A 13,387-nucleotide genomic window follows, 5' to 3' on the forward strand; every position below is an offset into this window, starting at 1 on the left:
GAATCAAACATGATGACGGCTAACATTTACTGAACACCTGTTGCATAAAAGCAACTGTCCTAAGTACTTTACGGAATTTAATTAATCCTTAAAATGACCTCATGAGGTAAGTATGATTACTATCCCTATTTTACAGATGAGGAATCTGAGGTTCAGAGAAGTTAAGTAACTTGTTCAAAGTCACGCAGCTAGTAAGTGATGGAACTAGGTCTGAACACAACCAATGTAACTAGTGCCTGCTCTTAATTTTACTGCTAGAATATTAGCCATTATTATATATATATATTATATATATATATAATATATATAAAATATATAATATAAAATAAAAAAAAAATATATATATATATATTTTTTTTTTCTGAGACAGGATCTTGCTCTGTCACCCAGCCTGGAGTGCAGTGGTGCAATCTTGGTTCAATGTGGCCTCCTCTTCCTGGGCTCAGGCAATCCTCCCACTGGTGCATTCCATCACACTGAGCTAATTTTTTAAGGTGTTTCTGTAGAGATAAGGTCTGACTATATTGCCCAGCCTGGCCTCAAACTCCCAAGCTCAAGTTATCCTCCCTCCCTGGTGTCTCAAAAGTACTGGAATTACAGGTGTGAGCTATTGTGCCCGGCAATAAGAGATTTTAATTGCATAAACTGATACTTTTCCTTGACTAGTTTAACTTTTAAAATAATTTTAGATGTGAGAAAAAAATAATGGTGAGTCTATTATATTTTTAAGAAAAACTCAGAGATAGAAATATATAGGCAAACAGACATGAGAAAAAAAAATCCATAGGAAAAAAGCTGTCCAAAATATAATGCACTGTACTTTGAAAATGTGAGCTATAGAAACTAATGCTTTATGACCCATGATATAAATTTCACAATAAAAGCTTTTTGGTTTTTCAGTATCTAAATTCTTCCTGATGAAATCTCTCGTGTACCGATCTTAACCAAAATTTTGCTCTATAATGAAATTTCAGTTGAATTCAGAAATACTTTAATTTTATTTTAACATTTATAATTACTTTGATGCGGTAAAATTTCTCTATTTTGCCAAATATTGTTAGAAAATAGGCTGGGCGCAGTGGCTCATGCCTATAATCCCAGAACTTTGGGAGGCCAAGCAGGGTGGATCACTTGAGGGCAGGAGCTCGAGACCAGCCTGGTCAACACAGTGAAACCCCTCTCTACTAAAAATACAAAATTAGCTGGGCATAGTGGCACATGGCTGTAATCCCAGCTACTCGGGAGGCTGATGCAGGAGAATCATTTAAGCCCGGGAGGCGGAGATTGCAGTGAGCCAAGATTACGCCACTGCACTCCAGCCTGGGCGACAGAGTGAGACTCCATCTTAAAAATAATAATAATAATAATAATAATAATAATACTAAATAAAGGAACAAAAGCAAAACAAAACAAAACATAAAAAACACTTGCTTTTTTAAATGAGTTAGGGCACAATAAGAGAAGAAAAGACAAGAGCTAATATTTATTTTTCATACTGTGCTAGACACTGAGGCAGGTGTTTTATTTCCATTATTTAATCTCAATAATACTACAATGCAGGTATTATTCTTCCCAATCTACAGATAAGTCTCAAAGTGGTTAAATAATGACCTGCCAGTGTCTTAAAGTTAGTATGTGGAACAGCAGGTATCCAAAGCTAAGTCTGTTTGACTACAAAACTTCCTACCACTCCAGACTTTAAGAAACGTTATGCAAAAATATAATATAATGTGGTACAACATCAGGTACATAGTAGGTACTCCATAAATATCTGAAGTACCATATAAAGGATAACTTACAAATAGCTATATCTAACAAACAAAATTCATGGAATACTCTTCACTATTTTAACTACATAATAATATCTCTTATTCACAACAGAAACAGTCAGTTGAAACTACCTTTAAAGGAACCACTTTGTCAAGTCTGATTTCAGCTATATCACTGGGTGAGTCATCTGTTGTGTAAGTTCCTTTCACTAATTCCAGAGATGTCCATCTGTGGGAATGAGTTGAATCTCCTGCATGTTCACTCTAAAAAAAAAATGAAACACAAAAATTCCACCAGACTCTTAATTTTATTGTATGAACAATTTTGATTTATAATTATTATTTTTAAAATTTATTTTCTTGAATATAAAATTAGCCATTAGTATTTTCCCATACATACGAAAGAAGAAGTTGGGGGTACTGTAGACATTTTTATGTGATTTCTTGAGAAGACTACAACATAAATAAGCTTTTCTCATCTGATGACTTAAACTATTTCTACTTCTTCACATTTATAAAGCCTAATGAAGTAGGGAATACGTTCAAATTAACTAGTGAAAGGAATCAAGTTAGAGATAGAGATAGAGTTGCTATTTAATAGGCAATGATTTACATGCTACCCCTTTCTGTCCCATTTTAATAAAACTCAGGTACTTTAAGTAATTTTAGAGAATACAGAAAGATATAGCTGAATCAGTCAACAAATACTGTCTTCACTAAGAATCACCCATTAGTACTCTATGACATAGTCCATCTGAACATTGTGTTTCTTGAAAAATGACAATATAAAAAAAAAAAAACTACTCAAGACTTGTCATCAGGAACTTAGCTAAATACTTTTTAGTCTTTAATTCCACTTTAAATCTTTCTCTTTCTGAAAGTACAAAAAATATGAAGCAGTAGTGACCCAAGGTGGAAAGATGGAACACAAGCAATCAGATAAAATCATTATTTTTCAATTTCTTTTCTTTTCTTTTTTTTTTTTTTTTTGAGACAGGGTCTCACTCTGCTGCCCAGGTTTGAGTGCAGTGGCATGATTATGGCTCACTGCAGCCTCAACCTCCTGGGCTCAAGTGATCCTCCCACCCCAGCCTCCAGAGTTGCTGGGATTACAGGAGTGCGCCAACACACTCAGCTAATACTTGTATTTTTCGTAGAGATGGGGTTTTGCCATATTGCCCAGGCTGGTCTTGAACTCCTGTGCTGAAGTCATCCAACTGCCTCAGCCTCTCAAAGAGCTGAGATTACAGGTGTGAGCCATTGTGGCCAGTCTTTTTCAATTTCTTTAGTGTCATTCATCAGTGATTGATCTAATAAACCCCTGAAGGTATGGACCCATCATACTATGACAATGGTAAATCCTGATACACAACCCACTAATCAGGATAAATGCTAAAAGGGTGATACTTACATCATCAACCAACACCTCTAATTCATATTCATGAATTCCACCTCCTCCATAGACAGAGAAACCAACCACAACTATTCCAGGTTTGTCTACTGAAAAACAGATTGCATCAGGGGACCCGTTCCCAGTGTTCCAACTTCTGCCCTGACTCGTTTTTGTAAATCGGTTAGCACTAGCTTTTACAGAGTGAAGAGAATTAAGTCCATCAACCTGTGAACAATAAAAGCAATTGTATCAGTAGTTTGTACACCTTTAACAAAACCATCCAAAGGTTTCTAAGAAGTCTAATAAAATAACCTTTATTTAATAAGTGGATATTAAACATTCCTAAAGATATGTTCTACTGAGAGATTAACTCACAATAAAACCAGATTTTATCATTCTAAATTCACAAATCAATGTCACTTGACAATATTTTCTTCCTTTAGCCATATGAAACTATACTTTCCACTTAATTTATAATGTCAGAAGTACAAGCTTGTCTTATCAGTCATAATGTATGAATAAATCATCAGACTTTGAAAAGAGATGCGAAAAATTTCATCGAAATTCTATAGATCAACAGTTTTCAAACTATGCAACACAGAGCTCTAGAAATTCTGCAGAGATAGGTGTGCAAGGAAGAGGTAAATTTATGGTTCCCCTCTTCAACCAGACTATGTCCTCTCTCCTCTCACCTGTGAATTTGCAAGTAAGACTTCATTTGAAGAAAATGGTCTATACCCTAAGATTGAATACTACGAATACATACAGTGATATTTTTGTAATAGCATTCAGTATTTGAATGCGTACACACACACGTGCAACCATACTAATTACAGACTTTCACTGGAGAGGATTAGAGAACTTATTTTGGGTTGAAACCGCTCTTTTTATTTACAAAGCCTACTTCTAATCTAAGTTGGCCACAGAATTTTGGGAGACTAAATAGATAAAAAAATGGAAGTTTATGATTCTAACAAAAATTGCAAACTAAGCCAGGACCTGTGGGAACTCTCAAAGTTGTATACCAGGCACCTGTAACTTTTGGTATTCCTTTTCATTGGAAAGGTAAGTTTAAAGGGCAGAACTCTTCAGTAAACTTTGGAAGGGGATCTACGCATTATAGACTTTCCTGCATCCTGCAGAGTATACTACCAAAAGAAGGTATTATAGACTAAATGAGTAAATGTAAAAAATTAAAAAATTTCTGACAAGGGCTTTAATCGTCTCCGAGGCCAAACTCAAAGTTAACCAAGAAACTTAGAAAGTGCTTCCCAGGATGAGAGACTAAAATTAGCTCAAGTGTATGCGATGAACCGTATGTATGCGAATTTCTTATGTATGAATTTCATACAATGAAATTCTAAAGGCTAAACTGTCACAATGAATCAATAATGTGTACATATTGGATGGGTTAATTCAGAATAGGTGTTAAAATAAATTTAAAAGAAAAAGCAAAGATTAGGAATTATAAAAGTAAAATAGAGAAAAGAAGTTCCTTGACAAGAACTTGGGAGCTAGGGCCACTGAATATATGCTGATTATTAAACATTCATTTGAATGATGTAAGTTATTTCACATTAGGACATGATTTTCCAAACCAATCTACTGTCCGTTTTTTAGGAGGAAAAAACAGAAACACTCCCCAAATTCAGTCAAAACATTCAGTTAAGTTATAAGAAAGAGTAAGGCAGTGAAATGGAATAAAATAATGTTACTTTACAAAATGTAAAGGCACTTTCAAAGTGATTTTCTCAAACATAGTATTTGATACTTTGAAAATTTTGTGATAATGTACAACTAAGTACAACAAAGTGAATGCATTTAATGCCACTGAACTGTACACATAAAAATGATTAGAATGGCAAATTTTATATTATGTATATTTTACTACAATTTCAAAAAACCTGTGATAGAGGTGAAATAAAAATTATTATTCCAATTTTAAATATGTATTTCTCTAGGGTCAGTTGAGTGGGCAGAGCTGCAGTCTAAACCTCATTACCTTTCCCACACTATGTGTGCACTATGAGTAGGGCCTGACTTCAGCAACGTTACTCATCTCCCAGCAGTGAGAACTATCTTTGGTTTTCACGGGGCATGGTGGTGGGCTTGTGCAATGGGGCAGATGACAACCTGCTCTATGAGGAAAATGTATACTTTATATTCCTGTGGATGCTGGGTAAACTGGTGAGAGAGAAGTAACAAATCAGAGCAAGTAGGAGGTAGAGAGAAAGGCAAAAAAGAAAAACAATGCATTGGGGTTGCTAATCCAATCTGAAATTAGCTTCCACAAAGCCAAAATAGTTGAAAAAAGAAACTGTGTAAAAAACTTACACATGTGCTTTTTTTTTTTTAAATTTATTATTATACTTTAGGTTTTAGGGTACATGTGCACAATGTGCAGGTTTGTTACATATGTAACCATGTGCCATGTTGGCTTGCTGCACCCATTAACTCATCATTTAGCATTAGGTATATCTCCTAATGCTGTCCCTCCCCCCTCCCCTCACCCCACAACAGTCCCTGGAGTGTGATGTTCCCCATCCTGTGTCCATGAGTTCTCATTGTTCAATTCCCACCTATGAGTGAGAACATGCGGTGTTTGGTGTTTTGTCCTTGTGATAGTTTACTGAGAATGATGTTTTCCAGTTTCATCCATGTCCCTACAAAGGACATGAACTCATCATTTTTTATGGCTGCATGAACTGGATCCCTTCCTTACACATGTGCTTTTTATCCAGTGTCAAAATATAATGTGTTACCTCAGATCCCAGGGCTGAAGCTGTCAGTTCACTGACAATGCTGGCCAGTAATCCACAGGTGTTAGAGACGAGGTGGGAGGAGAAGAGTTCGTTTTCTCTCCTCAGGCTGTTCCTCACTGGTAGCACAACAATGACCAACATTTTCTCCAGAACTTCACGGAAGCTTGTCATCCCTGAGATATTCTCTTCACTCTATGATACATAAGAAAAAGTTCTAAGGTATTGTTTTATTTTCCTTCATAGGAGTACTCAATTTGAAAACCTTGTCTTTCTGATACTCTTAAAATTCAGACTTGAATCAGAGTCAATTTCTACAAATCTTTCTGGTTATATGTGGAGCCACTTTTCACTTAGAAGTTCTTTTTTGAATTACCTGTCTCTGTGTATCAAAGTACCACACATTTACAAAATGTTTTTATTAGCTTTGAGTCCTATTTTATTCTCTTATTTAACTTTCAATTTACAATCCTACATGACAGACAGAAAACTATTCTTTTCATTTAAAAAGCTTTTTTGGCTGGGCGTGGCGTCAGCAATACCAGCACTTTGGGAGGCTGAGATGGGAGGATCACTTGAGGCCAGGAGTTTGAGACCAGCTTGGGCAACACAGTAAGACCTTGTCTCTACAAAATGTTTTTTTAAAAAGTTAGCCGGGTGTGGTGGTATGTGCCTACAGCCCCAGCTACTTGGGAGGCTGAGGTGGGAAGATCGTTTGAGTCCAGGAGGTTGAAGTTGCAGTAAACTGCGATGGCGCAACTGCACTGTAGACTGGGTGACAGAATGAGCTCATCTTAAAAAACAAAAATAAAAAGCTTCTTCTATAGGACAAGATCTTAATCTGAGATAATAAATTCTAGTGTATTTAGCTGTAATGCAACTCTAGTCGGTGTAAATCAATTTTTTAACAAAATTCTTTTTGTACACACATATGATTCCTACGTAGTTTTATCATTTCTACTGTATTTGTTTTCCTAAGTGGAGATAAGAAAATTCCAACCCCTACCGGTAGAAAAATTTCAAGAAGTCAGAGTCTCAATAAAGGAAAAATACTTTATTTTTCAGAAAAAAGGGAAAAGATGATTAATTTAGCTGATTTCCAGCATGAAAATGATTTATGTGAACGTTTCCTATACCTGTTATTTACAGTGCTTATTTTAATATACCAAAGTGTTATTAAGTAGATATTTTAAAAATCCTTTATTTTCTTATCATTCTATCTTAGAAATCTAAAATATATTAGAATGTAAAGTATCTGCAACTTACCTTCAAATGGTTTAGGAAAAACAAATATGTAGGTATTCATTGTATAACTCTCAAATTTTTTTAAAGGTGAGTGATTAAACTGTTAGAGCAAAAAAACTTCATTTTATAGGTAAATATGAACATTTTTCAAAAATATTATTTCAAAGAACAAATGTCATTCATTAAATAATCATTTTGTAAATATACCTAAAAATAGAGAAGAATAAGCACCAAGCTAAACACGCTTAGCTTGGTGTGTTTACAGTTTTATTGCCTCTGTATAAAAGAGGCAATAAAAAAACCATTTACAGTTTTATTGCCTCTGTATAAAAGAGATTTCAGAGACAGACCTACCTGGCTGAGTTTTTCCATATGTGCCACCAAAAGGGGAAAACGATGAACTAGTGTTGAGTCGTTCTCTGTACTAACTTGTTTAACAATTGATCGTAGTAATACTTCTCCATCATACGCAATCGGGAAGATGGAAGTCAGCTTAACAGACGTGTGACACAGAGCTGACATAACAGCTGCAAGGAGTCGGCTACTTGATGTCTTGAAGTTTGCTTCTTGGATATCCTTTTAAAGACAAAAATATGCCCACCCCCCACCAAAAAATATAGCATCAGTATAATCTAAGTTTCTGAATATATAAAAGGTAAACCATCTTTTAAATTATACCCAAATTTTTCTGTCACTCGGTCATTTAAATTGTCTTGTTATAGAATAATACTACATCTATACATTAAAAAACAATTGTTTAAGTTACTATTCAATGAAGATGAAAAATTAAGTCTGGTCAAGAAAAATCAGGCCCCTGTCCTCTAGTAAATGAGCATTTTTATATTTTCATATCCTCACAATCACAGTACTCTCTAGCACTGTTTCAAAGGGAGATGCCAAAAAGGCCCCAATTAGAATGCATCTAAGGTATTTTCAATAAGGACTGAGACTATTTTTCTCAAATAATAAATGATGCAAATTATAAATCTGTGCTATTACAAGCACATTTCACTAAGGTCACAAAATTACATTATCACATTCCATAATTTATCAAGAAAAATTAGTAGCATACTTATAAAATTTTACGACAAAGCATTAAAACCAACACAGGATATCTTAATTCACAAAATTGTGTACACATTACCTAGTTCTTCAAACATCTGTATTACAAAGATAAGCATAAAAGCAGAGTAACATTCCATATGTTAAACCAACATTTGCTAAATCTAGCCTGTTCTGTAGCAAAGAAGAAAAGAACCATATCAGACTGGGAAGGTTCAGAGTGAGAGAGTAATTAAGCTGTGCACTAGTCCAGGCAATAATCTTGCCCCTGGAAATTGAGTGGTAAAATATACTACTCTGCTACATGGATGCAAAGTTGCCTGGGATGCATTAGTGATGACAATGAATTTTTCACGAAGGAGGGTGGGGAGGCCTAGGACTTCCAGTGCACTGCTGAATATAAGTGGTGAGTGTAGATACCATGTGTCTTGTTTCCAAACTTAGGGGCATATTCATATTTCACCAGTAAATGGGATGTTGTTAGTGAAGATTTTTTTGTAAATATCTTTTTATCAGATTTAGGAGTTTCCTTATATCCTACTTTCCTGAGAGGTTTTCATCATTGAGTAACTGCTAGTTTCATCAACCACTGCTCCTGTAGCTATTGAGGAAATCATCAATTTGCCTTGTTTTTTCAGTTAACATGGTAAATTACATCAATTTTCAATTATTTAACTAAGCATTTCTAAGATAAATCCCACTTGGTCATGATATATTGTTTACATGTTCAATTTGGTTTGATAATACTTTTAAGAGCATCTATGTTTCTCAGTGATATTCATCTGTAATTTTTCCTTGTAGTATCTTAGTTAGGTTTTGGTATAGGATAAAGCCAACCTCATAAAATTAGTTGGGAAGTGTTGCCTCCTATATTTTCCAAAAGAGTATGTAAAAGGTTGACATTATTTCTTTCTTAAATGTTTAACAGAATTCATAAATGACAATATTTGGATTTGAAATTTTCTTTGTGGGAAAGTTTTTGATAATTTTTAAATGGATATGAGGCAATTCAGATTTTTCTATTTCTTAATGTGTTAGTTTTGATAAAATTATATTTTTCAAGGAATTTGTCAACTTCCTCTAAGGTTGAAAAATTCACCAGTATAAAGTTGTTTATAGTGATATTCCCTATTTCTTTCTTCCTTTTTTTTTTTTTTTTTTTGAGATGGTGTATCACTCTGTCACCCAGGCTGGAGTGCAGTGGCACAATCTTGCCTCAATGCAACCTTCACCTCCTGCCTTCAAGCAATTCTCGTGCCTCAGTGTCCCGAGTAGCTGAGATTACAGCTGTGCACCACCATGCCTGGCTGATTTTTGTATTTTTGGTAGAGACTGGGTTTTGCCACGTTGGTCAGGCTGGTCTCAAACTCCTGACCTCAACTGATCCACCCATCTCAGCCTCCCAAAGTGCTGGGATTACAGGCATGAGCCACCGTGCCCAGCGAACCCCTATTTCTGATTATGGTATTTCATGTTTTTTCTTTCTCTCTTCTCTCTCAACCAGGTTTGCTAGGAGTTTACCAACTTTTTTTCTTCAAAAAACCAACTTTTAGCTGTGTTAATTTTCTCTACTTTCTGTTTCATTGATTTCTGCTCTTAATCTTTATTATTTCCTTCCTTCCTTCTAACTTTGGGTTAGATTTGCTTTTCCTTCTAGATTCTTAACATAGCAGCTTAGGTCACTGATTCTAAACCTTTCTTCTTCATATAAGCATTTAAGGGTATAAAGATCTCCTTTAAGCAATGCTTTAGCTAAATCCCACAAATTTTGATATTATATTTTTATCTTTCTATGTGAAACATTTTAAAATTTCCTTTATAACTACTTCTTTGATCAACTGCTTACTTAGAAGTGCTGTCATTTTCCAAATGTTTGGTGCTTTTTCTTGATATCCTCTGCTATTGATTTTTACTTTAATTCTATTGTGGTCTGAAAATATATTCTCTCACATTTAATCTTTTGAAATTTATTAAGACTTATTTTATGGTCTAGCATATGATCCACCTTAGTGAACGGTCCCAAACATTTCTTTTAAAAATCATGTGTACTTGAAAAGAATATGTATTTTGCAGTTTCGTATCTTGTTTTATAAATGTCAGATCAAGGTGGTTGACAGTACTGTTCAAATCTGCATCGCTGATTTTTTTTGGCCTAGTTCCTCTATTAATTACTGAAAGAGGAGTGTTAAAGTCCCCAGCTGTCAATGTGAATATTTCTCCCTGTAGTTCTGTCAGTGTTTTGCCTCAGGTGTTGTGAAACTCTGTGACTTGGTGCATAAAGGTTTACAAAGGTTGTGGCTTCCTCATGAATGAATGAACAATGCTAGTATGCCTGTTCTCTCAGGTCTCTCTCCTTCCTGTTCTTACAGATGAGGGTGGCGGGGGCCTCCTGGTGCTATCCCTGCTCTCCCCTGGTCACTATGGTTCTTTTCCTCTCCCCCTCTCTCAGAATCACTCACTCCAATTCAAAAACCAATCAGCAACTGCACAATGTGCCTACCAATTTTGTAACTAAAAGATGATGAAGCAGATTTAAAAAATTTTAAACTTTGCTTATATAAGTCATGTACACCAAATATTTCCTAATTTATCTTTTACACAAGTTAAGAAGATAGGGCAACTGCAATTTATTTTCTTGAAGAGTATTAAGCAATATATCAGATTTTCAACTGACATTTTACAAACTTAAATTACCTGATCCAAACAATTCAGCAGATCACAAAGGCAAGCCCACTGTAAGGCAGGAGTTGGGTAGAAAGAATGAAAGCAGGCAGTGAAAGTATTATGACATTCCTGAAGGACAGCTTCTAGGAGACTCAAGGGCTGACTGAGATATCCTTGAGGATCATTATCCAATTTCACCATGCAGTGATCAACTCCTTCTGATAAAATTTTTCTTAACAAAGTTCTGGTTTTTCCAATACACTCTGCTAATTTGCTAGTTTCTTCTACAACTGCTTTTCCTGTAGCTTTGAGGGGGAAAAGAGCAGATTGGTAATTAAGCAAAATATTAAATATGCATGAAAACAATCAATATAATTCAGTAATTCCCTATACAGCTAAGTATCACAAGTACTAATATCTTAGAAATGAAACAACTTAGAGATTAAGTGTAGTACCAAATTATTTTTTTAATCTAAATGGGAGGGGGAATAAAAACCTAGTTTCAGCATTTAAGTCCAAATTGCTTATTCAAAATATTTCTATTTGACAGCATTTGTTTAAAATTAAACTTTAACAGATTATTTAACTTTGGCCCACTATTACTTTTTGTATCAAAATGACATGTAATCTATTTTATTCTTTATAAGCAAATACATAAGCATCATAGCAAGCTGACTTTCTCCCCTCATTTTAGAAGCAGCTTAAACACAGCTGGGGGTCAAAAACTCTCAGTTATCTCAAAGTAAATCTTCGCAATGTCTCTAATATTTTCTCCCTACAATCATTTAAAAAAAATGGATCATACCTGACACTGGGTAAATTTCACAGGTATAGACACGCAATAACCTCAGACAACAGGTACCCACAAAACGCAGTCTCTCTAAATCTAGAAGTGTAGCTGTGAACTGGAATCCTTTTAATCCTCTAAGTTCTTCAACTCCTAAGACTAAGGTGGTCCAGCTCCAGTGAAGAATACTCAACAATGACTCAAAACATTCCTAATCCAGAATATGAAAAAACAGATAACAATTAATTCAAATGATACCATAAACTGAATCAAATGGAAAGGCAATGGTAGACAACTTCAAAACTTCCTCTCAAATTTTTTTACTGAGTTTTTTAATTGAGTTTTTTTACTGAGCCCAAGACACTTTAAAAGTTCATTTATTAAATTACCCTTAACGGTAACTTTGAAGTTTGTTACAAAAAAGGTAAAGTAGTTAAGCATTTATAAAAACAACATTCTTCAATATTTACCTATTTAAAAATAAATTTTTCAGTGTTCCTGCTACCAAGCTATCTAGCTTATCATATAAACAAGGGAAAAATGAAAAACACTTATAAAACAATGCATGTTTACTTGAAAGAAAAAATAAAGCTTTTTACAGTCACTGTAGTAAAAAATAAAATAGCGTTTTAGTGTTAGATATCAATGACAGTATCAAATAACTTATTTTATGTCTATATATTAAAATTTGCAATACAAACTAGAGCCAATTTTTGCTAAATACATTAATAGAAGATAAAAATTGACTAGAAAATACTAAAAAATTCCTATTTTGATTACTTAAAATTCTAGCACATGAGTTTAAGATGGTAGATTTTCTTTGCAGTTCTAGTCTTCTGGTTTTATCACGGTTACATGATGACAGATACCACCTGAATCTCAAAGCAGAGCACTTACTGCCCCATTCCCACCAAATCCCTGAGCTCCTGAAAGCGAGTTTATAGATTCAATTTTTTTTTTTGAGATAGAGTCTTCCTCTATCACCCAGACTGGAATGCAATGATGTGATCATGGGTCACTGCAACCTCAACCTCCTGGACCCAAGCTATCCTCTCAACACCTCAGCCTCCCGAGCAGCTGGGACTACAGGTACGCACCACCATGCCCAGCTAATTTTTAAGTTTTTTTAGATGGGAGTTTCACTATATTGCCCTGGCTGGTCTTGAACTCTTGAGCTCAAGCAATCCTCCTGCCTCGGCCTCCAAAAGTGCTGGGATTATAGGCGTGAGCCAATGTGCTCAGCCCTATAGTTTACCTTTTAAAGAAATGACTGAATAAGTTTTGTATATAAAGTCTACAATTACCTAATGGCCACAAAACCACTTAGACATAAATACAAAGGTGTTACCAAGCACAGAAAAATGAGATCACTAAAGAAAGCAAAACAGAGTCAAAGATCCTTATTTGAATCAAAAGATACCAAACTGAACTTAATACTAATAGGATGAAAAGTTACCAAGAAGCCAAAGTTCTCATAGTCTTTTATTCAAAGCACAAGCTCTACAAACTGCCATGGCTCTTTTGGAAGGTCAACTTTGAGAGGATATACCACAATTTAAATGGGCATATTTCCAGTAGAAGTATGCACATAAGTACACAAGTATTTAAAGATACATGTGTATAGATGCTCATGAAGCAAGATGAAATAGTAAAAAATGAGAATCAAAATGGTTCTTTGATAGATATCAGGTTGAATAAATTAGAATAA

General features: G+C 34.8%; 1 protein-coding gene across 1 annotated transcript in view; it reads right to left on the bottom strand.

The window, feature by feature from the left end:
- Window positions 1–13,387, bottom strand: part of MYCBP2 (MYC binding protein 2) — a 288,978-nt gene that overhangs the window by 135,123 nt on the left and 140,468 nt on the right. Inside the window, exons 30-36 of the mRNA XM_032151244.2 lie at window positions 12,253–12,283; window positions 11,698–11,890; window positions 10,923–11,197; window positions 7,521–7,742; window positions 5,925–6,116; window positions 3,181–3,387; window positions 1,902–2,033 (exon numbers count right to left, since the gene is read on the bottom strand). Of these exons, the coding sequence (XP_032007135.1) occupies window positions 1,902–2,033; window positions 3,181–3,387; window positions 5,925–6,116; window positions 7,521–7,742; window positions 10,923–11,197; window positions 11,698–11,890; window positions 12,253–12,283 (1,252 nt within the window). The remainder of the gene's footprint in view (window positions 1–1,901; window positions 2,034–3,180; window positions 3,388–5,924; window positions 6,117–7,520; window positions 7,743–10,922; window positions 11,198–11,697; window positions 11,891–12,252; window positions 12,284–13,387) is intronic.

This window comes from Hylobates moloch, unplaced genomic scaffold, assembly GCF_009828535.3.
Source record: "Hylobates moloch isolate HMO894 unplaced genomic scaffold, HMol_V3 SCAFFOLD_4, whole genome shotgun sequence".
NCBI lineage: Eukaryota > Metazoa > Chordata > Mammalia > Primates > Hylobatidae > Hylobates > Hylobates moloch.